This window comes from Panthera pardus, unplaced genomic scaffold (genome assembly GCF_024362965.1).
Source record: "Panthera pardus isolate Hobbes unplaced genomic scaffold, ASM2436296v1 HiC_scaffold_16, whole genome shotgun sequence".
NCBI classification, from domain to species: Eukaryota; Metazoa; Chordata; class Mammalia; order Carnivora; family Felidae; genus Panthera; species Panthera pardus.
Genome location: NW_026526721.1, coordinates 125,958,016 through 125,984,532, shown reverse-complemented (window position 1 = coordinate 125,984,532; position 26,517 = coordinate 125,958,016). Strand labels below are relative to the sequence as shown.

Here is a 26,517-nt window from a genome sequence, read left to right as displayed (position 1 = left end):
CTCCCCGTGCCCCTCTGTCACTCACACTCTCTCTCAAAAAGAAAACATTTAAAAAAATTTTTTAAGTCAAAAACATAATTTGAAACAGCAAGAGAAAACCAACTCATCACATACAAGGGAATTCCTAGTAGTAGATTTCTTACTTGACTACCTTGCCGACCAGGAGAATGGGATGATACATTCAAAGTGCCAAAAGAAAACACTGCCAACCAAGAACACTATAGTTGGCAAGGCTGTCCTTCGGAAATAAAGAAGAGATAAAGGCTTTCTCAGTCAACCAAGATCTGTGGGAGTTCATCATAGTAGAGCTGCTTTACAAGAAATGCTGAAGAGAGTTCTTCAAGTTGAAAGGAAGAATGCTAACTAACATGAAAGTATGAGACTCATTGTAAGGGCAAAAATAAAGTCAAATTTACAATAATAGCATGAAAGTGCTTAAATCATTTTTAACTCTGGTTTTAAAAGACAAAAGTATCAAAAAACTACAATAATTAGATACTAGATATACAATATAGAAGAAAAATAAGTTGTGACATCAATAACAAAATGTTGGAGAAGTTAAAGCATACAGATTTCATATGCAATTGAACTTGTTATTGTCAACTTAAAATAGATTGTTACAACTAGGTTTTAGGTAATCTTCATGTTAACCAAAAAGAAAAGTAGATACACAAACGATAAATTAGATACACAAAAGATAAAGGAACCAAAGTATACCACTACAAAAAAATCAGTGAATGACAAAGGATCACAGCAAGAAAGGAATAACAGAAATACACAAGAGTTGAAACCAATTAACAAAATGGCAATAGTAAGTCCTTACATAAAAATAATTACTTTAAATGGATCAAAATAGCCAGTCAAAAGACACAGAGTGGCTAGATGGATTAAAGACAAGATCCCACAATATGCTGCCTACTAAAGACTCTTACAGCTCTAAGGACACATATAGGCTAAAAGTGAAGGGATAGGAAAAAATCTTCCATGCAAATGACAACCAAAAGAGAGCAGGATGGCATTACTTAATATCAGACAAAATAGACTCCAAGTCAAAAACTGTCACAAGAGACAAAGTCAGTATATAATGATAAAGGAGTCGATTCATCAAGAGGATATGACAATTGTGAATATATATGTACCCAACAACAGAGCACCTAAGTGTATAAAGTAAGTATTAACAGATTTGATGGGGAAAATAGCAATACGATAATAGGGGACCTCAGCAGCCCACTTGCAACAATGGATAGATCATCTAGACATAAAATTAGGAAACAGCAGACTTGAACAGCACTGTAGACCAAATGGACCTAACACGCATATGAAGAACATTCCATCCAACAGCAACAAGATACACATTCACAAAGAGAATTCCCCAGGACAGATCATATTTTAGTCCACAAAACAAGTCAATAAATTTAAGTATATTGAATTATAACAAGTGTCTTTTCCAACCACAATGGTATGAAACTAGAAATCAGTAGCAGGAGAAAAACTGCAAATATGTGGAAAGTAAAAACACTCATGATCAATTAATCAAGAAATCGGAAAAGAAATCAAAATATCTTGAGACAAATGAAAATGGAAATAAAATATATCAAAACTAATGGAATGCATCAAAAGCAGTTCTAAGAGGGACCTTCAATAAATGCCTATAGTAAGAAAAAGATAAACAACCTACCTTTACACCTCAAGAAACTAAAAAAGAACACACTAAACCCAAAATTAGCAGAAGCAAGAAAATAAGATCAGAGAAGAAATAAATAAAATAGAGACTAGGAAAAGCAGCAGAAAAAGATCAGTGAAACTAAGAGTTAGTTTTTTGAAAAGATAAAATTGACAGATTTTTAAGTAGACTAAGAGAAGACTCAAATTATAAGTGAAAGAGGAGACATTACAATCAATACCATAGAAATAATATCACAAGCTACTATGAAGATTTATATGCCAATAAATCAAATAATGTACCAAGAATGGATAAATTCCTAGAAACATACAACCTGCCAAGACTGAATCGCGAAGAAATGGAAAATCTGAACAGACCAGTAATGAGTAAGGAGATAGAGTCAGTAATCAAAAACCTTCCAAAACAGAAAAGCCAAAAAGACCTGATGGCTTCATAGGTAAATTCTACCAATTAAAGAAAAATAAAATGCAGTGCTTCCCAAAGTCTTCCCAAAAATTGAAGAGGAGGGAACACTCCCAGACTCATTTTACGAGGCCAGCAATATCCTTATACCAAAACCAGATAAGGATACTACAAAAAAAGAAAATTATAGATCAATTGCCCTGATGAACATAGATGCAGAAGTCCTCAACAAAATGTTAGCAAACCGAATTCACATTAAGAGGATCAACACCATGAGTAATTGGGGTTTATCCCTAGAATGTAAGGAGGGTTCAACTACACAAATCAGTAAGTGTCATATACCACATTAACAGAAATGTAAATATTGTATGATCCACTCCAAAGATGCAAAAAGCATTTGACAAAATTCACACTATTTTCATGATTTAAACACACACACACACACACTGGGTAGAGAAAGAATGTATCTCAACAAAATAAAGGTTGTGTATATGTTCACAACTACCATCATACTCAGTGGTGAAAGCTGAAAGCTTTTCCTCTAAGATCAGAAACAAGGCAAGGATGCCTACTCTTGCCACTTTGATTCAACTGGGAATTCTAACTAGAATTTTTAGGCAAGACCAAGAAAAGGCATCCAAATCAGAAAGGAAGAAGTAAAGTTTTTTCTTTTTGCAGAGGACATAATATTACACAGTTGACTCTTGAACAACATAGGGGTTAGGGGTACTGACCTTCCACAAAGTCAAAAGTCCACATTTAACTTCTGACTCCCCAGAATTTAATTACTAATATCCTATGATTGACTAGAAGTCTTACTGATAACATAAACCATTGATTAACACATATTTTTTATGTTACATGTATTATATACTACATTCTTAGAATGAGGTAAGCTAGAGGGAAAAAGCTTAAGAAAATTATAAGGAAGAGAAAATACATTTACAGTATTGTACTGACCAAGAATAATCCATGTATAAGTGGACCCATGCAGTTCAACCTGATGTTGTTCAAGGGTCAATTTTATATATAAAACCCTAAAGACCACCAAAAAACTATTAGAACCAATGAACTAATTTAGTGATGCTGTAGGATACAAAATCAACCTACAAAAATCAGTTGCATTTCTACACACTAATGATATCTGGAAAAATAAACCCATGTACAACAGCATCAAATAATTTTTTTTTAATGTAGGAAGACATTTAACCAAGGAAATTAGAGATCTGTACACTGAACTCTATAAAATCTTGATGTAATAATTTGAATAGGACACAAAAAAATGGAAAGCTATCCCATCTTCATGGATTAGAAGAATTATTATAATTAACAATTGATATTATATATATAATATTATATCGTTAAAATACTACCTAAAGCTGTCTACAGATTCAATGCAATTTTTGTCACAATTCTAATGACATTTTTCACAAAAGTGAACAAAACAATCCTAAAGTTCATTTGGGACCACAAAAGACTGAGAAATGCAAAACCAGTTTTGAGCAACAAGAACAAAGCTAGAGGCATCACACTACCTAATTTCAAAATATACTACAAAGCTATACTATTCAAAAAAGCATGGTACTAACATAAAAATATAGACTATTGGACCAGGGTAGAGGGCCCAGAAATAGATGATAGTGGTGCCATGAACACATGGGGATAGGACAGTCTCTTCAATAAATTATGCTGGGAAAACTGGTTATCCACATGCAGAATGAAGTTGGACACTTGTCTCAATTTTAAAAATATCTACTCAAAATGGATTAAAGACTTAAATGTAAAGCCTGTAACTATAAAACTACTAGAAGAAAACAGAGAACAAGTTTCTTGACATTGGTGTGTGCAATTTGATTTTTATAGGACCCAAAAGCACAGGCCAATTAATAATAATAATAATAATAATAATAATAATAATGGGATCGTATCAAACTAAAAAACTTTTAGTAGGAAACAATCAAGAGTGAAAACAACCTACAAAATGGAAGAAAATATTTGCAAGCCACATAGCTGATAAGTTAACATCCAAAATATATAAGGAATGTAAATAATTCAACAAAAAAACTCAATTTAAAAATGGCCAAAGGTAAAATCAATGTACAGAAATCCGTTGCATTTCTGTACAAGTATGAAGCAGTAGAAAGAGAAATCAAGGAATCAGTTCCATTTACAATTCTACCCAAAACCATGAGATACTAGAATAAAACTAACCAGAGGTAAAAGATCTGTACTCTGAAAACTATTGAACACTTATGAAAGAAATTAAAGAGGACACAAAGAAATGGAAAAACATACCATGCTTATGGATTGGAAGAACAAATATTGTTAAAATGCCTATATTACCCAAAGTGATAGACACATTTAATGCCATCCCTATCAAAATACCACCAGCATTTTTCACAGAGCTAGAAACAAACAGTACTAAAATTTGTATAGAACCACAAAGACCTCAAATAGCCAAAGCAATCTTGAAAAAGAAAAAGCTGGAAGCATCAGAATTCTGGACTTCAAGCTATATTACAAAGCTGTAGTGATGAAGAAAGTATGGTACTGGCACAAAAACAGACACATAGATCAGTGAAACAAAATAGAAAACCCAGAAATGAACCAACAAATGGTGTTGGGAAAACTGGACAGCAACATGCAAAAGAAAGAAGCTGGGACCACTTTCTTTTTAAAAAAAAATTTTTTTTAATGTTTATTTTTGAAGGAGAAGAGAGAGCATGAGCGGGGGTAGGGGCAGAGAGATGGAGACACAGAATCTGTAGCAGGCTGCAGGCTCGAAGCTGTCAGCACAGAGCCTGATGCGGGGCTTGAACCCACGAACTATGGGATCATGACCTGAGTCAAAGTTGGACGCTTAACTGACTGAGCCACCCAGGCACCACACTGAGACCACTTTCTTTCACCATAAGAAGTAAACTCAAATGGATTAAAGACCCAAATGTGAAACCTGAAACCATAAAAATCCTAGAAGAGAGCACAGGCAGTAATTTCACTGACATCAGCCATAGCAACATTTTTCTAGATAGGTCTCCTAAGGCAAAGGGAAAGAAAAGCAAATATAAACTTTTGAAACTACATCAAAATAAAAAGCTGCACAGTGAAGGAAACAATCAACAAAACTAAAAAGCAACACACAGAATGGGAGAAGATATTTAAAAATGACTTATCTGATAATGGGTGACTATCCAAAATATATAAAGAACTTCTAAAACTCAATACTGAAAAAGTAATCCAGTTTAAAAATGGGCAAAAGACAGGAATAGACATTTTTCCAAAGACCAAACAGTTGGCTAACAGACACATGAAAAGATGCTCAACATCACTCATCACTCATCATCAGAGAAATACAAATCAGACCTACAGTGATATATACCACTTCATGCCAGTCAGAATGGCTAAAATTACCAATACCAGAAACAACAGGTGTGGTTGAGGATGTGGAGACAGGGGAACCCTCTTACACTGTTGGTGGGAATGCAAACTGAGGCAGCCACTCTGGAAAATAGTGTGGAGGTTTCTCAAAAAGTTAAAAATAGAACTACCCTAGGATCAACAATTGTTGTGCACTACTAGGTATTTACCCAAAGGATACAGAAATACTAATTCAAAGGGGCATATACACAACAGTGTTTAGAAGAGTATTACCAACAATAGCCAAATTATGGAGAGAGCCCAAATGTCCATCGACTGATGGATAAAATGGATGTAGTATGTATATACAATGGAATATTACTTAGCTATCAAAAAGAATGAAATCTTACCATTTACAACAATGTGGATGGAGCTAGAGAGTATTATGCTGAGCAAAATAGGTCAGAGAAAGACACATACCATATGATTTCATTCATATTGAATTTAAGAAACAAAATAAGTGAACAGGGAAAAAAGAGACAAAACAATAAACAGACTCTTAACGATAGAAAACTGATGGTTACTGAAGGAGAGGTGATGTGTGGGGGGATAGATGAGTTAAATAGGTAATGGGTATCAAGGAAAGCACTTGTGATGAGCACTAGGTGTTGTAAGTGATGAATCACAAGTTCTATGCCTGAAACTAATATTTCACTGTATGTTAACTAGCTAGAATTTAAAAACTGGGGGAGGCGGGGAGGAAGAGATATATAAAAGTAAAAATGGGCAAAAGCTCTGAATAGACATTTCCCAAAAGACCTATAAATGGCCAACAGGTAAATGAAAAGATGCTCAACATCACTAAGAATTGGCAAGAATGTGGAGAAAAGGGAACCATGGTAGACTGCTGATGGGAATATAAATTGGTACACCCATTATAATAAACAGTATGGAGGTTCTTCAGAAAATTAAAAATAGAACTAAACCATATGATCCAGTAATCTCACTTCTGTATATGTATCCAAAGATGATGAAATCACTATCTATCTTTCTTTTCATTTACCGTTACTGTGCCAAAATGGAAAATATGCTGGTAGCAAATGGGACAATTTCTGAGGCTCAAAAAAATCTATCTTTTCTCAAATTATGACTGATTTATAAGCAAATGTAATGGTGCTTTTAACCACAGTAAATAAGTAAAACAAATTTTTTTCTAACTTGAGGCTCTTAAAAGTACAGGCTGCAAAGACTGACCTCAAATTACTTCACTACAATTCCAACTTCTTTTCTTAAAAAATTATTTTTATATTGAGGTATAATTGATATGATAGTTTTAGATGTACAACATAATGATTTGATATTCATATATATTGTAAAATGATCACTAACGTAAGTCCACTTAACATTCACCATATATATATAGATACAAAATTTTTTTCTTGTGATAGAAACTTTTAAGATCTCTTAGCAACCTTCAAATATGCAGTAAAGTCACCATGCTGTACATTACATCCTCAGGACTTATCATAAATGTAAACTTGTACCTTTTCACCACCTTCACTCTGTTTGCCCATCCCACCCTCCACACTGGTAACCACCAATCTTTTCATTGTATATGTGACCTCAGTTGTTTTTTTTTTCTTAGTTTTCAAATATAAGTGAGATCATAAGAGTATTTGTGTTTGACTTATTTCACCCAGCACAATGTCTTCAAGGTCCATCCATGTGGTCATAAATGGTAGAATTTCATTCCTTGGTATTTTTTTTTATATTAGCATATGGTGTTATATTTGTTTCAGTTATACAGTATAACTATTTCACAATTCTATACATTTCTCAGTGCTCATCAAGATAAGTGTACTCTTAATTCCCTTAATTTATTTCACCTATCCTGCCAGACCCACTTCCCCTCTGGCAACCACCAGTTTGTTCTCTTTATTTATGAACCTGGGATTTTTGTTTGACTCTTTTCTCTCTGCTTGCTTGCTTTGTTTCTTAAATTTCACATGTGAGTGAAAACATACAAATTTGTCTTTCTCTGACCTACTTATTTAACATTATACTCTCTACTCCATCCATGCTGTTTACAAATGACAAGATTTCATTCTTTTTTATAGCTGAGTAATATTTCATTGTATGTATAAACCACTTCTTCATCTATTCATCTGTCAGGGGACGGATGTCTTCCATGTCTTGGGTGTTGTAAATAACACTGAAGTATACATGGGATACATATATCTTTTTGAATTAGTGTTGTTTTAGGTAAATACCAGTAGTGAAATTATTGGATCATATGGTAATTCTATTTTTAATTCTTTGAGGAACCTCCATACTGTTTTCCACAGTGACTGCACTAGTTTGCAGTCCCACCAACAGTGCATAAGGGTTCCTTTTTCTCCACATCCTCGCCAACACTCGTTTTTTCTTGTGTTTTAGTTTAGCCGTTCTCACAGGTGTGAGGTGATATCTCATTGTGTTTTTAGTTTGCATTTCCCTGATGATTAGTGATACAGAGCACATTTTCAGGTGTCTGTTTGCCATCTATATGTCTTCTTTAGAAAAATGTCTATTCATGGGGTGCCCGGATGGCTCAGTCAGTTAAGCATCAGACTCTTGATTTTGGCTCAGATCACGATCTCATGGTTTGTGGGATTGAGCCCTGTGTCAGGCTCTGCAGAGCCTGCTTGTGATTCTCTCCCTCTCTCTGCCCCTCATCTGCTTGTGCTCACTCTCTCAAAACAAATAAACCTTTTTTTTAAAAAGTCTATTCAGGTCTTCCACCCATTTTTTTAATCAGATAATTTCTTTTTTTATGGCGGAATAATATTTCATTGTGTATATATACTGCATTTTCCCTCTTTATCCATCAATGGACACATAGGTTGTTTCCATATCTTAGCTGCATGGGGTTGAAAATGGGGGGGTAGATATATCTTTTCAAGTTAATGTTTTCATTTTCTTCAGATAAATAACCAAAGGTAAAATTGCTGGATCATATGGAAATTCTGTTTATAATTTTTTGAGGAACCTCAATATTGTGTTCCATAGTAGCTGAATTAATTTACTTTCTCACCATGGTATACATAGGTTCCCTTTTCTCCACATTCTCCTCACCAACACTTGTTATTTCTAGTCTTTTTGATAATAATCATGCTAACAGGTGTGAGGTGATACTTCATTATATTTTTGAATTGCATTTCCCTGATAGTCATGTAGAGCATCTCCTCATGTACCTACTAGCCATCTGGGTGTCTTTGGAAAAATGTTTATTTAGACCCTCTGCCCATTTTTTTAATCAGTTTTTTTGTTTGTTTGTTTGGTTTGGTTTGGTTTGGTTTTTGCTATTGAGTTGTATGACCTCTCTATATATACTTGGATATACACCCCTTACCAGATATATACTTTGCAAATATTTTCTCCCATTCAGGATTGCCTTTTTATTTTGTTGATGATTTCCTTTGCTTTTGGTGTTATAGCCAAAAAGTTATTGCCAACACTGATATCAAAGAGTTTGCTGCTTATATTTTCTTCTGGAAGTTTTATACTTTTGTTATGTTTTTAATAAATTTTGAGTTGATTTTTGTGTATCGTATATGATAGTGGTCCAATTTCATTCTTTTGCATGTGGCAGTTTTTTCCAACACCATTTGTTGAAATGACCATCCTTTCTCCATTTTTTTTAAAGTTTATTTTGAGAGAGAAAAACTATGAGCGAGGGAGGTGCAGAGAGAGAGAGAGAACCACAAGCAGGCTGCATGCTGTCAGCTCAGAGCCTGATGCAAGGCTTGAACCCACAAAACTATGAGATCACAACCTGAGCCGAAACCAAGAGTGAGATGCTTAACCACTGAGCCACCCAGGCGCCCCTCCTTTCTGCATTTTATATCCTTGGCTCCTTTGTCATACATCAATTGACCGTATATATGTGGGTTTATTTCTGGGCTCTCTATTCTGTTACATTGACCTATGTGTCTGTTATTATGCAAATAACATACTGTTTTCATTACTATAGCTTTGTAGTAGATTTTGAAATCAAGTAGTGTGAAATCTCCAGCTTTTTTCTTGTTGCTCAATACTGCTTTGGGTATTCATGGTCTTCTGTCATTCCATACAAATTTTAGGACTGTTTGTTCACTTTCTGTTAAAAAAAAAAAAATGCCATTGGAATTTCTATAGGGATTGCACTGAATCTGTAGAATGCCTTGAGTAATATTAACAATATTCTTCCAATCCATGAACATGAACTGTCTTTGCATTTATGCAGGTCTTCAGTTTTATCAGTGTCTTAATAGTTTTCGGTGTACAAGTCTTTCACTTCCTTGGTTAAATGAATTCCCAGGTATTGTATTCTTTTGGATGCAGCTGTAAACAGGATTGTTAATTTCTTTTTCTACTTTGTATTGATTTTTGCATCCTGCAGTTTTATAGAGTTTATTACTTCTACACTTTTTTTGGTGGAGTCTTCAGGGTTTTCTGTGTATGTCATCTGCAGAGTTAACAGTTTTACCTCTTCCTTGTCCAATTTGGGGAAAAAAGGGAAATCCTTCCCTTTTATTTCTTTTTCTTGTCTAATTGGTCTGTCTAGGTCTTCCAGTACTATGTTGAATAAAAATGGTGAGAGTGGGTATTTTTGTCTTGTTCTAGATCTTGCAGGAAAAGCCTTCAGCTTTCTACCACTGAATATGATGTTAGCTGTGGGCTTCTCATACATGACCTATTATATGGAGATATATTCCCTCTGTCCCCACTTTGTTAAGAGCTTTTATCAGACATGGATGTTGAATTTTATCAAATGCTTTTTCTACATCTACTGACATGACCATGTAATTTTTATCCTTCATTTCATTAATTTCATCTCATTGATTGATTTGCAGATGTCGAGCCATCCTTGCAACCCCGGAATACCCACTTTATCATGGTTTATGATCCTTTTAATGTACCATTGAATTTCAGTTGCTAATACAAGTAAAACCTTGGTTTACGAGCATAATTCATTCTGGAAACATGCTTGTAATCCAAGGCACTTATAGATCAAAGCAAATTTCCCCATAAGAAATAATGGAAACTTGGGGCGCCTGGGTGGCCCAGTCAGTTAGGCATCCAACTTCAGCTCAGGTCATGATCTCACAGCTTGTGGGTTCGAGCCCCATGGTGGGCTCTGTGCTGACCGCTCAGCCTGGGGCCTGCTTCTGATTCTGTGTCTCCCTCTCTCTCTGCCACCCCCGCTTTGTGCTCTGTTTCTCTCTCAAAATTAAAAAAAAAATTTTTTAATTTTAATAAAAAAATTGAAAACAGAAATAATTGAAATTCAGATTATTTATTCCACATCCCAAAGATACTCATATAAAAATGATTACAATACTATAATCTGATACAAAATAACAAATGTAAAGAAAAATAAGTTAACTGGCACTTACCTTTGAAAACCTTCATGGCTGGTGTGAGGAAGACAAGAGAAAGGAGGCTTATTGTATAGGATGAATTTCACCTATCGCTAACAGAATCACTGCTGTCTTGGCTCAGTGGAACCTTTTTCTGCATGGGAGCCATTGTATATGCTCACATGGATGCTGACTAGAGTACAGTATTAATAAACTCTTGTCATATACTATATTTAATGTAACTGGCAATAAGGCAGCAAAGGAAAGGGTCTATATCTGCAGGCAGCCTGACCTTGAATGAAGTAAAGCATTCCTAAGCTTAGTCTTGCATGGAAAAGCAAAGGACTGTCCATAGGTGCTTTGTAGTGACAAAAAATACACTAGTACCAACTGTGGGAACCTTCCAACATTCTGAAAAATCACTGATTCCTGCCAAACACCACAACCTGAGACCGAGCATCCAAAAACAGGATACAATCCCACCGAGAGAGGGAGGAAGGGAGGAAAGGAGAGAGAGAGGGAGGGAGGGAGGAAAGAACCATTGGCTCAGTTGTGATCATGTGACATTCGGCATCACGTACTACTCATATTTCAAGACACTGCTCGTTTATCAAGTTAAAATTTATTAGAAATTTTGCTTGTCTTACAGAACACTCACAGAACAAGGTACTCGCAATCCAAGGTTTTACTGTATTTTGTTGAGGATTTTTGAATCTGTATTCATCGGTAATATTGGCCTGTAATTTTCTCATAGTGTCCTTGTTCTGTTATCAGGGTACTGCTGGCCTTGTAAAAGGAGTTTGGAAGTATTCCCTAATCTTCTATTTTTTTCACATTTTTCATTCTTTTTTCTTTTTGCTGCTCTGATTGAGTTCCACTGCCCTGTATTCAAGTTTACTGATCCTTTCTTCTGCTTTATCTAGTCTGGTTTCAAACTCTTCTGATGTATTTTTCAGTTCAGTTATTATATTCTTCAGCTCTATGACTTCTGTTTAGTACATTCTTATATTTTTCATCTCTGAGTTCTGTCTTCATCCATTCATCTCCCAAGTTCAGTGAGCATCTTTGTGACCATTATTTTGAATTCTTTATCAGGTAAATCACTTAACTTAGTTTTATTAAGGAATTTTTTCTGAGGTTTTCTCATTTTTTAATTCAGAACATATTTTTTTGTTTCATCATTCTGCTTGACTGTGTTGATTTCTGTGCATTAGATAAAATAACCACCTCTCCAAGTCTTGAATAGTAGCCTTGTGTAGTAGGTAAACTTTATTGTTCAACCCTGTCCTAGCCCTTGTATCTTAAACCTTTTAATTGTCCAAGCATCCTCTTTTATTTTTAATGGCTTCTAATAGTCGAGGTTGTGCCAAGACCTGTCATTATCCCAGAGGGGAAGATTTCAGCACCTAGATGGAGGCTGGTTGTCATCTTTTAAAAGTATGCACATATATACAGTCCTGTGGGACCACAAACATAAGCCTCACTGGCCACCAGAGCTAGGCAATCTTAAGTATCCCCTGGGCATCAGTCTCCAAAATTGGGGTACCATACAAGTGCATCAGCTCCTTTCTAAAAGATACCAGCAGCTGGAATGAGACAAAGGGAGAACACAAAGATGGCAACCACTTGCCTCCATACCCTGAAAGCAACTCCATAAGCTCCTAGATGTGTGCTAAACCTGAAACCTACCTTTTGGGCTGAAACTCCAACACAAGCAAATAGCCCTCTTTCACAGAAAGCCTGAGAGTATGTTTCAACCTCTTGTCTGTGCAGTACCCCGGATATAGTAGCCTGCTAAGAACTAGGTCTCCTATTGTTACAGTCTCATGGGGCCCAGGAACACAAGCCCCCCTGGCCACCAGAGCCAGGCTATCGGTGAGCATCCCTGGGTGGCAGCTGCAAATACCAGGCAGGGCTCCAGACATAAAAACAGGGCACCAGATGCATGTAAAAGCTCCCCTCCAGGAGATAGTGGCACTGTGTAGTGCAGCAGAGGAGAAGAGTGAACATGGTATCCTCTAGCCTCTGTCCCCAGAGAGTACCCCAGCAGGCCCCTAGATGTGTGTTTTAAGTTAGATGCCTGCCCTAAGGCCAAGGCTTTAAGATAAGGAAATGAGGGGCGCCTGGGTGGCGCAGTCGGTTAAGCGTCCGACTTCAGCCAGGTCACGATCTCACGGTCCGTGAGTTCGAGCCCCGCGTCAGGCTCTGGGCTGATGGCTCAGAGCCTGGAGCCTGTTTCCGATTCTGTGTCTCCCTCTCTCTCTGTCCCTCCCCCGTTCATGCTCTGTCTCTCTCTGTCCCACAAATAAATAAAAAAAAGTTGAAAAAAAAAATTAAAAAAAAAAAAAAAAAAAGATAAGGAAATGAGTGTCTTTCACAGAAAGTTTGGGTGTCTATTGGCTGCTTCTGCACTGGTCGCTAGCATGGGTGAGTCCAAGCACATAAGCCCCTTACGAGCCATTTCTCACTTAACTGTACCCTTTTGGGTCTCATGGACACAAGCTCTATAGAGATTTCCAAAGCTAGATGTTTTAGGGAGTCATCTTTTAGTTTCAGGTCTTAAGAGTTACGGTGCCCAGTATGAGATTCAAACCCTTCACTCCTTGGAAGAAGTTCCAGGTTTTAAGTTTCCTCTTGATTGTAGGTCACCATGACAGAGGTGGGGATTATAGTGAGATTGTGTGTCAGCCTGTCCTACCCACTTAGATGTGGGGTTTTCTTGTCTGCACAGTGTGTAGAAGTTACTCAGTTCTAAGGAGTCTTTTCAGAAGAACTTGTTCCATATGTAGCTGTAGATTTGGTGTGTCTACGTGGGAGAAAGTTCAGGATCTTCTTACATTACCATCTTGAATCAGAACTCTGAAATAAATATCATGAAGTACCTGCACTCCTATGTTCACTGCAGCATTATTCACAGTAGCCAAGATATGAAATCACCCTAAATGTCCCTCAGTGGATAAATGGATAAAGAAAGTATGGGATACACACACACACACACACACACACACACACACACACACACACACACTAGAATATTATTCACCCTTTAAAAAGAAGGAAATTCTGTCATTTGCGACAACATGGATGATCTCAGAGTACACCATGCTAAGTGAAATAAGGCATGCACAGAGACACAAATACCACATGATCTCACTTACATGTGAAATCTAAAAACTGTCAAACACAAAGAGTCATAGAGTAGAATTTTAGTTAGCAGGAGTTGAGGGAAGAAGGAAATGGGGAAGTACTAGTCAAAGCATACAAAGTTGCAGTTAGAATGAAACCTACAACATGGTGAGTATGGTTAATAATACTGTATTAAATATTAGAAATTTGCTAAGAGTAGATTTCAGGTCTTCTCATCCCCCTCCCCCCAAATATAACTAAGTGAGGAGATGATATGTGAAATAATTTTACTGTAGTAATTATTTCACAATGTATATATTATCTCATTGTACCCCTTAAATACAGTTTTTACTAAAAATGTTTTAAAAAACTATAAAGGAAATTTAGCCACAGTAAAGATGTAGAAAAACATAAAGTTAATTGTAATTAAATATCTTATTTAATCCACTATATCTAAAATGTTATTGCAACATCTCATCAATATAAGAATATTGATGTTTTACTTTTTTTTCATATTAAGTCTTCAAAATCTGTTGTGTATTTACACTTCAAGATATCTCAAATTGGACTAGGAACATGTGGATAAGTGACTACCATATTTGACCATGCAGATGTGAATAACAAGAGTTCCAGAAAAAAAGAATGGATAAGGGTGAAAAGAGGCAGGGAAGAAATAAAATAATTTAAGAAAATTTCCGAGAACTAAAGAATACTAGCTTCCAAATTGAGTAAGCTCTCAGAAAGCCCAAGAAAGTAGATGAATTAGACCCAGACCAGGATACTTCATCATGAGATTTCAAAATACCAAGGACCCAGAGAAACCTCTATAGGCTTCAAAGGAAAAAAAAAAAAGTTACTATAGTCAAAGGATCAGACATCAGCATGGCTTTAGACTTCTCAACAATAGTGGATAGATAGAAGATAGTGTAGTGAATCACTGCCTTTAAACTTCTGAAGGAAAAGCACCACCAAGGTATAATTCTGTAACCAAAATATCAACCAAGTTAGGAGGCAGATAAACAGTATTTTCAACTATCTAAGATCTCAGAAAATGTATGTGCCTCACTCCCTTTTTTTAGGAAGCTACCGAAGAATATGTTACACTAAACAAGGAAGTCAACCAAGAATGAGGAAAGTGTGAGATACAAGAAATAAGAGAAAGTGAAAGGAATCCCTGGGATGAAACCATGAATCCAGTCTAGAGAGCAACCAGTGCAGTTAAAGTAGGTCAGAAGGAAGCAAGAAAGACTTCATCAAGAAAATCCAGTTCATAGAACCCTGATGAGAATGATTATGGATGTAGAAAACTGGCACATATGGGCACTGAATAGTAACATGTACACAGAAATCTAAGCAAATAAGAGATAAAAGAAAAAGTTGAGTAATTTATATTACGAGGTTCAGAAGGGCATGTAGGTAAAGTAGAAAGAGAGGTAGAAGAGCTAAAACCTCATTTTTCAATGTATGAAATTAATACACAGTTCTTAAAACAGAAATGTAAGGAAGGAGCAATATAGGCATCTTACCTGAAAATATAAAAACCAAAATAATCAGGTATTGAAAGTGGTCGATTCTGGGGAAGGGAAATAAAGGGAAGAAGGGGTCTGGCCAGTTTTTCTAACAAATTTTATAAAACTGTGTTCCTCTAAGTCTCAAGTATACACATATTAACTTATTTTAAAAGAAAATATACACATACTAACTTATTTTAAAAGAAACATGGGCAGTAATAAATCTGGGTGAATAAAGGACCTTACCAGGCCATTGCTAACGAGTGTCCTTATCTTCTAGCATTGAGTATTGGTTCCGCTGCATGGATATGGATGGAGATGGTGTACTCTCCATGTATGAGCTGGAGTACTTCTATGAGGAGCAATGTGAACGGATGGAAGCCATGGGCATTGAGCCCTTGCCATTCCATGATTTGCTGTGCCAGATGCTTGACCTGGTGAAGCCAGCCAGTGATGGTAAGATTGAGTAAAAGACCATCTGCACTACTCACCTATGTAACAGAGGGGGGCCTTTAATCCTGGATTGTCCCAAATTACTGAACTTCCAGAGTCTTCCATACTGGCTTCCCAAATACAGAAATATTTAAGTTTCTCCTTTACCACTAGTTTAGAACCAACAACTAATGGCAAATCAAGTTTAAGAAATTTCCCCCTAGAAACAGAAGGCAGATTAGTGATCGCCCTAGGCTGGGTGAGGAGATGGGGAAGGTCTGCTTGAGTACAGAGTTTCCTTTTGGAGTGAGGAAATGTTATGGAACTCGGTAGTGGTAACGGTTGTACAACACTGTGAATGTACTAAAAGCTGCTGAATTGCACACTTTAAAATGGTAAATTTTATGTCCATTTTACCTAAAAAAATGGGATTTTATATAATAAAATTGGCATATTCGTATACTCTTAAACTTCAGTAAAAGTTTTTTTCACTTGCCAAAAAGTTCTTGAAATTTACTGGATTTGTTTTTACATAGGCAAAATAACACTACGAGATCTGAAGAGATGCAGAATGGCACACATTTTTTATGATACTTTCTTTAATCTGGAGAAATACTTGGACCATGAACAGAGAGATCCTTTTGCGGTCCAGAAGGTACTGGTTTTAACTTCCTTTGAAGGCTGCAGTATCAGGGGTTGTGTGCCACAGATAAAAACGGTCTTTCCCTGTGAGAATCTTGTATTTAAAGAGGTAACATTTAGAACATTTTCTCACCTACTGAAAAGAGAGAAAAAAGGACCTAGAGCACATGTCTCTCCATAGCTAATCTTCAAGTTTAGGTAACCTGCATCTGTCTATCACTGAGTGAATTTTGTGGTCTGTATACTTATATATTAGACACTAGTTACAAAAAAGTTTTGAAAAAAATTTGTCCTTCTAACTTTTAAAAAAAATGTATCAATAGAACCATCTGTATTAGAAAGTATATTGGGGTTAACTGTACCATTCATTTCCAGGATTACATTGTAAATAGCTCTCCCAATCATAATGAAAACTAGACATTCTCCATAATAGCCCTCAGATAACAAAACACTTTTTCAAGTGTTAATGACTGTTGTGCATGACTATCAGTTTGAAGTCATTCTACACCTGAATAGAGATGAGCACCCTTACGCGTACACAAAAACCTGTGGACCCTCAAAAAGCCCTGAACATATGGTCTATGTCAAAATAATAATAGTAATAATAATAATAATAATAATAATAATAATATCAGCACTTCCCCTTCTCTTGTTTAAAAAGTAAAAATTATGTGGGGGTGCCTAATGGCTCAGTCGAGTTGGTTAAGCATCCAGCTCTTGGTTTTGACCCAGGTCATGATCTCATGGTCCTTGAGTTCAAGCCCTGTGTGGAGCCCCACATTTGCACTGACAGTGCAGAGCCCACTTGGGATTCTCTCTCCCCCACCCCTGCCCCCTTCCTTGCTTGTGTTCTCTCTCCCTCAGAACTTTAAAAAAAATTTTTTTTTAATTCTGTTAGTAGAAAAGGACTGTTTGAGTTGAGTCCTACAGGAATACAACTACCAGAAACTTTCAGTCTTTTTCTTCTACATGTTGACCTAAATAGTAGTAAGAATACAAAGATCACCTTATTATTTTTTAAGTTTGTTTATTTGTTTTTGAGAGAGACGGAGACAGTCACAAGTGGGGTAGGGGCAGAGAGTGAGACAGAGAATCCCAAGCAGGCCCCACGCTGTCAGTGCAGAGCCGATGCAGGGCTTGAACCCACAAAACTGTGTGATCATGACCTGAGCCAACACCAACATTTAGACATTTAACCAACTGAGCCACCCAGGCACCACATACGTTATTTTTAATTTTAGAGAGCACAAGCAGGGGAGGGGGGCAGAGGGAGACAGAATTTCAAGCAGGCTCCACACTCAGTGTGGAGCCAATGCAAAGGTCAATCCCATGACCCTGGGATCATGATCTGAGCTGAAATCAAGAATTGGACACTCAACTGACTGAGCCACCCAGACACCCCCAATGATCACCTTCTAAAAACAAATATTCTACGCCTGATCTTGGGGCATATCAAGGCACATTATTACTAGCTTTAAAAAAAAATTTTTTTCCCGGGCACCTGGGTGGCTCAGTTGGTTAAGTGTCCACCTTCAGCTCAGGTCATGTAGTTCGTGAGGTTGAGCCCCATGTCGGGCTCTGTGCTGACAGCTCAGAGCCTGGAACCTGCTTCCAATTCTGTGTCCGCCTCTCTCTCTGCCCCTCCCCCACTCGTGCTATCTCTCAAAAATAAATAAACATTAAAAAAAATTGCCAATTATAAATCTAAGATGTAAGTTTCAAAGATGTCAAAAGGATGGAGTAGGGGTTCTTAAAATGAGTTAAGTATCATAATCATATTGTATGGTCAGTATTTAGGTATTTACATTCTTCTGGGCACGACTAACCTTACATCTGAGGGCAGTGCTAATAACTCATTTTAATTATGGAAAAGCATTTTACCTGGAATATATAATCCAAGATACTGCCCAGGTTGGAGAAGGAAAAGAAAATGTATATAGCCTTTTCCCCCTTTATAAAATTTGTAAGAGATGGCAGTATATCAAGATTTATTCTGATCTGCAGAGAACATTTTTAGTCAAAAAGTGCTCAGTAAATTCCAGTGACTGTGTTGAAGAGACATATGGTCATATAGAGGTAAAAAGAAGAGCAAAAAGTAGCAATCGAGCATGTACAGTATAGCAAAGGAAATTATTTGGGGGAGAAGGGCTCTTTCTAGGAAAATAGCACAGATGACATGGTATCTGAGCTGGCTTTTACAGAAGCAATAAAAATATGCCAGGGAGGGGAGGAAGCAATGGTCTGTTTCAGGTGGGCATATGTAAACCACAAGTCACTCCAGATAGCTGGTGTGCAAAGTGCCAGGGAGAAGAGCCCAGACAAAGGTCTCTCATTATAAGGCTAAAGAATCTAGACCTAAAGAATTCACTGCTGAGGAGTTCACTATAATTTTATGATTGGAGGCATACAAATCACTTTAAGAGTGTTACTTTAGCACCTCTCTTAACATGTTAAAATGAAATATTTTCAGGCAGGTCATCACAAATGTTCACTGAAGAAAACCAATCTCCAATTCTTTGTCTTTGATTATTTTTGTTTCCTTTCCTCTTTGCAATCAGGATGTTGAGAATGAGGGGCCTGAGCCCTCTGACTGGGACAGGTTTGCAGCTGAGGAGTATGAGACTCTTGTTGCAGAGGAATCTGCCCAAGCACAGTTCCAGGAAGGGTGAGTGAGGTCCCTGGGTCTTATAGAACTTTTTTAACAGGGGTAATCATATCAGGAATGGTAAAACCATCTTTAAAAAAATCAAACTAGTAATCCTTTCTTATTTTTGGATATCCTGATTATAACCAACTTTAGTTGAAAGAATATTTTTCCAGCAATCTTCCCTTCTTCACTAATTTCCTAAAACTCTTCTCGTGTCCCATTTCCTTTAATGGAGTTGTACTTTTCACTGGAAGCTAAGATCATCGTGCAGTCATTCTACTTTGTTAGTGATATCACATGCTGTAAAAACATTTAGCATTTACTAAAATGCTGTAAAAACAGGATGAGACTAAAAGAACTGAAGCTCTTTTAAATAATCAAGGTGACCATGTTTAAAACAAATCTTTACCATACATGTTTTTTTGTATTCAACACTGAACAAGAATTTACTTCTACAACAAATTTGTAATAGGGTATATATAATTCCATAAAGGGATCATGGTAAGAAACTATTCAAGACTTTCATTGCTTAGATCATTTCGGCAACTTTATAATTTGTTGGCTCTTTCCACCATCTTCTAGTGATTTCTTTTGTAGTTCCTCTAAGGCTCTTAATTCTTATTAATGTAATATTTTTTCAATAGGTAATATATTCATATGTTTTAATATTCAAAGAAACAAGGATAGTTTCCTACTGCCCAGTTTTCCTCCCTAGAAGCAATCACTGTGACCTTTTTTTTTTTTTAATATTTATTTATTTGGGGGAGGGTGCAAGCAGGGGAGGAGCAGAGAGAGGGGGACAGAGGATCAGAAGCAGGCTCTGCACTGACAGCACCAAGCCTGATATGGGGCTCAAATTCACGAACCATGAGACCATGATCTGAGCCGAAGTCAGACACTCAAACCGACTGAGCCACCTAGGTTCTCCCACATTTTCTTACGTGTCCTTCCAAAGACACCCTCCCACTTTATTTCCTATACATATATATATATATATACACACATACATACATTCATATATGTGTGTATATATAAAAAAGCACATATACATTCTTTTATTTCTTTTTTCTGTACACATATGGTAGCATAGTATATTAATTGTTTGGTACTTTGCTTTTTCCACACTTATGTAAAGTTTCTGTTATAGAAGATGAGTAAGTTCTAGAGATCTGCTATACAACTTAGTGCCCATAGTTAAAAATGTGGGTATTCTGCAGTTTAAAATGTTAAGAGAACAAATCTCATGTCTTCCTACAAAACACACACAAAAAAATACCATGAAATTTTTGGAGGTGAACAGATTTTTGGAGTACCTTGATTGTGGTATCACAGATGTATGCATATATCCACACTGATCAAGGTGTAATTGTTAAATGCATATAATTTTTGTGTATCAAACCTAAATAAAGACAAAAACAATAACAAAGATTGGGAAGACAGCATGGTGAACCAAAAACACTTGTATTTTACAATTACTGAGGTATAAATAAAGCTTCACAAATATTTTGGGGGCCTTGAGTACATGAAAAAATTTTTAAAAGCCCAACAAATGGGAGATTATTTCATGCATGTATCTGATGAATGTTATAAGTATTTCTACAGCTGCACAATATTCTACTGTACAGTTATGCCACTATGACAAATAAAATGTTCTAATGAATAATCTTATATACATGTAATTTTATACATATGTAAGACAAATTTCTATAAGTATAGCAAACAGAGGAGGGTTTCAGAGAAACCAACAAGAAATAATGCAGACACCCAGAACTAGCAACAGTGGGGAGCCACTTCCATCCTTAGGTCTAAAAGGACAAGGAGATAAAACCATCATCAGAACCCAAAGAGAGTAAGTATATGGAGAGAGCTGACAGGAGCTGTGACCTTCAGTAATGGAATTTAGTCAAACTATGGCAATCTAGGTGAGAGCTGCTAGAATAAATACCCAATTTCATTTTGCTCATATCCCTTAGTATCCTGATGGCACTTCTCATTGGTTTCCAACCAGAAACAAGAAGATAAGAGAACTCATGTAGTCTGTTTGGATCAGCCTCCTTATCCACCTAGCTAAGGGGAGAGTAGATCTAGAAGGATAAACATCAAATATCCAGCTCAGTACAAATGCCAACAGAGATTCTACATTTCACACGCTTACCATTAAGTCTTCAATATCTTTTTTGAGAGTACTGAAGAAGCCATCACCAAACTACTTTCTTTAATCTTGAGATATCCTTAATATGCTTACTCACAAAACTGGGGTCTTATTTTTGTGTCATGGACCCAGAAACCCAGAAAAATCATTCATCATTATTTTAAGCCTGACTGAATAAGAAGGGAAGATAGGCAAGTGTATTCATAAGCATAATCTAAAATTTTTTTGGCACTGAGCTTCCTTAGAGTAAGGTTACTTATGAAGCAGCATCACTACTGTTAAGAGCATCTGTGGTTGTTTATAATAGTGAAAAATTGGAAGGTCTGATAGGAAGATTAATAAAATTATCCTGCATATACATAGTATAATTCCATGTAAACATTACAAATCATTTTGTGGATGTATATTTCTTGACTATTATAAAGAAAAAATTGAAATGTGGAGGAAGGCTTTAAAAGATCAAGTAAGGGGGAGCCTAGGTGGCTCTGTTGGCAAAGCATCCAACTCTTGATTTTGGCTCAGGTCATGATTTCACAGTTCATGAGATCGAGCCCCATGTCAGGCTCTGCACTTACAATGCTGAGCCTTCTTAAGATTCTCTCTCTCCTTCTCTCTCTGCCCTGCCCCCATTCATACATGCATGTGGGCACTCTCTCTCTCTCAAAATAAGCAAACATTTAAAAAAGATCAAGAAGGAATAGTAAAGTGTAAGAAAGAAAATTAGGTATACATAAGGAAAACAACAGGGATCTTAGTATGTATTAGACAACAAAGCAAATGGAACACAAAAAATTCAAAGATAATAGAAAAGCTTTTTTTTTTTTTTTTTAAATAAAGTTCCTGAAATCCAAAAGGTCAGAAGTCATACAATATCCAGGAAATACTGAAAATTATTGATTCCCAATATATGTCGTGAATTTGCCGGTGTTCAAAGATAAATATTGGATAAAGGGTTAGCATCCAAAATCCATAAAGAATTCACCAAACTCAACATCCATAAAACAAATAATCCAGTGAAGAAATGGGCAGAAGACATCCAGATGGCTAACAGACACATGAAAAATCATCAGGAAAATAAAAATCAAAACTGCAATGAGATACCACCAAACACCTGTCAGAATGGCTACAATCAACTTGGGGAACAACAGATGTTGGTGAGGATGTCGAGAAAGGGGGACCCTTTTGCACTGTTGGTGGGAGTGCAAACTGTTGCAGCCACTCTGGAAAACAATATGGATATTCCTCAAAAAATTAAAAATACAACTACCCTACAACCCAGCAATTGCACTACCAGGCATTTATCCAAAGGATACAAAAATGCTGATTTGAAGGGCACTGTGCACCCCAATGTTTATAGCAGCACTATCAACAACAGCCAAAGTATGGAAAGAGCCCAAATATCCATCCACTGGAAAAAGGATAAAGAAGATGTGGGGTGTGTGCATGTATATACATATAAACACACACACACACACACACACACACACACACACACACACACACACACACATTGGAATACTACTCGGCAATGAAAATGAAATCTTGCCATTTACAACTATGTGGGTGGAACTAGAGGGTATTATGCTGAGTGAAATCAGTCAGAGAAAGATACCATACGATTTCACTCATGTGGAATTTGAGGAACTCAGCAGATAAACACAGGGGAAGGGAAGGAAAAATAAGAAAAACAGAGGGAGGCAAACCATAAGAGACTCTTCTATACAGAGAACAAACTGAGGGTTGCTGGAGGAGAGGTGGGTGAGGGGATGGGTTAAATGGGTAATGGGCATTAAGGAGGATACTTTTTGGGATGAGCACTGAGTGTCATATGTAAGAGATGAATCCCTGGGTTCTACTCCTCAAGCCAAGACTACACTATGTGTTAACTAACTTGATTTTAACTTTAAGAAAGAAACTTTAATTGGGTTTCTTTTCCACTTAAAAAAGTCAAGTCCTCAGACAAGGGAAAAATAAAATCACCCTCGCCTCAGATACCTCCATGGTAAAAATGAATATTAGAAGATCATAAAACAACACATACAACTTTTTCAGAGAAAAAATTTCTATAATCTCAAATTTTATACTAACCCCAGATGACATTCAAGCATGAAAACACAAGTGGGTATTTTCAACATGTAAGAACTGAAGGGAATATAGCACCCATGAGCTCTTCTATAAAAAAGACAATCATAAAACCAAGAAACAAACCAAAATAAAGAGCCTGGAAATGTAGCAACCATTGGGGAAAAGAAATAAATAGCATTCAATCCATTCAAATGTAGAAAGAATAGAGATCTGGAAAAAAGAAATGTAAAACTAGGATGTAGAGAGGAAGAGGAAATATATGTATAACATCCTAGAAATAACAATTTAAATGAAAATGGGAGGTAGAAAAGAGGAAGAAAGTATGTGTAAATTTCACTGGCAAAACCTCAGTAGATACCCTTTAAAGCTATAAGTCAAATTGAGGGTTTAGGAATACTAATTTAACACTTGAAAAACCAAAGCTAGACTATTCCAATTCAATCAGAAAATGTGTATACAGAAAAGAAAAACACAGACCACAAAGCCTGAAGATGACAGAACTAAGGCAATGAATGTAAATGGAATAAACTCACTTATTAAAAGGAAAGGATTCAATTTTGTATTAACAACAAAGGTTGCATTAAAAACGAATGAATGCTTTGGAGCAGCCACTCTGGAAAACCACATGGAGGTTCTTCAAAAATAGAACTACCCTACGACCTAGCAATGGCTCTACTATGTATTTAGTCAAAGGATACAAAAATACAGATTCGAAGGGGCACATATACCCCAATGTGTACAGCCTCACTTTCAACAATAGCCAAATTATGGAAAGAGCCCAGATGTCCATCAACTGCAACGACGTGGATAGAACTAGAGTGTGTTAGGTGAAGCAAAACCAGTCAGAGAAAGGCAGATATCCTATGATCCCACTCATATGTGGCATGTAAGAACAGAACACATGAACATAGGGGAAGGGAAGGAAATATAAGATGAAAACAAGGAGGAAAACCATAAGACTTAACTATAGAGAACTGAGAGTTCGTGGAGAGTTGGTGGGTGGGGGGAATGGATTAAATGGGTGTTGGGCATTAAGGAGGGTACTTGTTGGGATGAGCATTGGGTGTATATGTTAAGTGATGAATCACTAAATTTTGCTCCTGAAGCCAATACTACAGTATATGTTAACTAACTTGAATTTAAATAAAATCTTGGAAGAAAAAAAAAATGAATAGTCAAAAAAACTATGCATCTGACAGCATCAGATTTTTGAAACAATAACTCCAAAAAGAAAATAAAAGGAGAAATTGGAGCCTATTATTGCAGCCATAATAAACTATACCCTGAAAATAGATAAAATACCTTTGTAGGTTTTGTCCATAGGCCATCTACAAAATATATATTAGGCTACAAACAAAACTTCAGTGGACCTCTAAAGAGTAACTGTAATTCAGACCAGCTTCTCATTTTAAGGAGGTAGTGTGAAAGCATACTGTAGTTTTCAGTCTCTCACACCATTTGAAAATACAGAGCACCACTTAAGAGGAGAAACTTTCAGTGGACTAAAAGACGAAAAGGAGATGGGATCCGATTGAAGAGGCAGTCTGTGCAGCAGCATGCAGAAGATAATTGCTACAAATAAAGGAAGCAGCACTTAAGGATGATCCATACCTGAATTTGGCTGAAAACTCCACGCAAGGAGGAGATGAGAAGCAGCAGTGTCCAGGTAGGTCAAACCTTGTATATCTCATCCTATTCCTAAAGGAAAGACAAGAGTGTGGGATCTTGGAACAGAGAAAGCACAACCACTGAAATATCCACACCAGCAGCATGGTCCATCTAGCCCCTCATTCTCATTGAAAACACTAGCAACCTCTCATTGCCCCCTCCTAATAAGAAGCCAGTGCAAACAGAGGGAGCGGTCTGTTCCCAGCTACATAGAAAAGTGGACAAATATCAAACAGTTGGAAGTAATAAAATACTCAACAAATGGAAGAACTTTCACTCTTGGAAGGCGATTTACTACAGCAATAAGAACAAGGCCTCAAGTTGAGTATTATTTACCATTTTTGGAGTGGTAAGAGAATACTGCCCTCTTGAAACAAGACCAGTTTCTTGGAAATTGAAAGAAAAATTTTTAAATGAAAAACACAGTCATTGAGCTGAATAATAGAATGGACACAGATGAAAATTTTTTGATTTGGGATATTATGATACTACAGTAAGAAATCTTTATAGAAACCAGTAGAAATAACAGCCAGATAATTCCCAGAATTCTGTTTAAACAAATAAAAATATACCCAGGGGCCAGCAAATTTTTTCTGTCCAGGTAGTGAATATTTTAGGCTTCACAGTTCTGTTACAACTACTTACCTCTGACATATATATGGCTATAACAGTAGCCATAGAAAATATGTAAGCAAATGAATGTGGCTGTTTTCCAATGAAATTTTACTAATATGCCCTGAGATATAAACTTTATTTTTTCACATGTCATGAAATATTCTTGTGATATTTTTTTTTTTCAAATTTAAAAAGGTAAAAACCATTCTTAGGTCACTGGGCTATACCAAAACAAGTGGAGAGATTTGGCCCACAGACTGTAGTTTGCCAGTCCTGTACTAGAGTGAAATTTCAGAACATAAAAGATAAAGAAGAACTGAAAATCTATCAGACAGAAAAAAAACAGATTACCTACAAAGTGAATGCAAAAAGAAATGGAGCAATATCATTCAATTACTGCAAAGAAAATAACTTTAAATCTAGAATTCCACTCCTATTTAAATATGAGGGCCCAATAAATACATTTTCAGACATCCAAAGATGCAAAAAGTTACCAACCACAGACTATCTCTGAAAGAAGTATTAAGGGATACTCTTCAGCAAAAAGGTAAACAGATCCTCAAGGAAACAGTGGGATGCAAGAAACAAGCATGAGCAACAAAATTAGTAAAATCTATTCTTAGAACTAAAAAATACTGATCACATACTATTAAGAGTAAAAAGAGGTCAGGGAAATACACTGTGAATCTTTATTAGAGAGTATTAACGCTGATGAATTTATATTTCTCTAACAATGACTAGAGAGTTAAAATATGTGTATTAAACATTTAAGGTCAACCACTAATAAAAACAAAATGGAAAACTCTCTAATCATT

At 36.4% G+C, this 26,517-nt stretch overlaps 1 protein-coding gene across 3 annotated transcripts in view; it reads left to right on the top strand.

Moving 5' to 3' along the window:
• Positions 1-26,517, top strand: part of PPP2R3A (protein phosphatase 2 regulatory subunit B''alpha) — a 166,360-nt gene that overhangs the window by 120,494 nt on the left and 19,349 nt on the right. For all 3 annotated transcript variants that reach the window (XM_053903791.1, XM_053903790.1, XM_019437213.2), the window contains 3 exons: positions 15,742-15,917; positions 16,430-16,548; positions 19,094-19,200. In XM_053903791.1, coding sequence (XP_053759766.1) covers positions 15,742-15,917; positions 16,430-16,548; positions 19,094-19,200 — 402 coding nt within the window. The remainder of the gene's footprint in view (positions 1-15,741; positions 15,918-16,429; positions 16,549-19,093; positions 19,201-26,517) is intronic.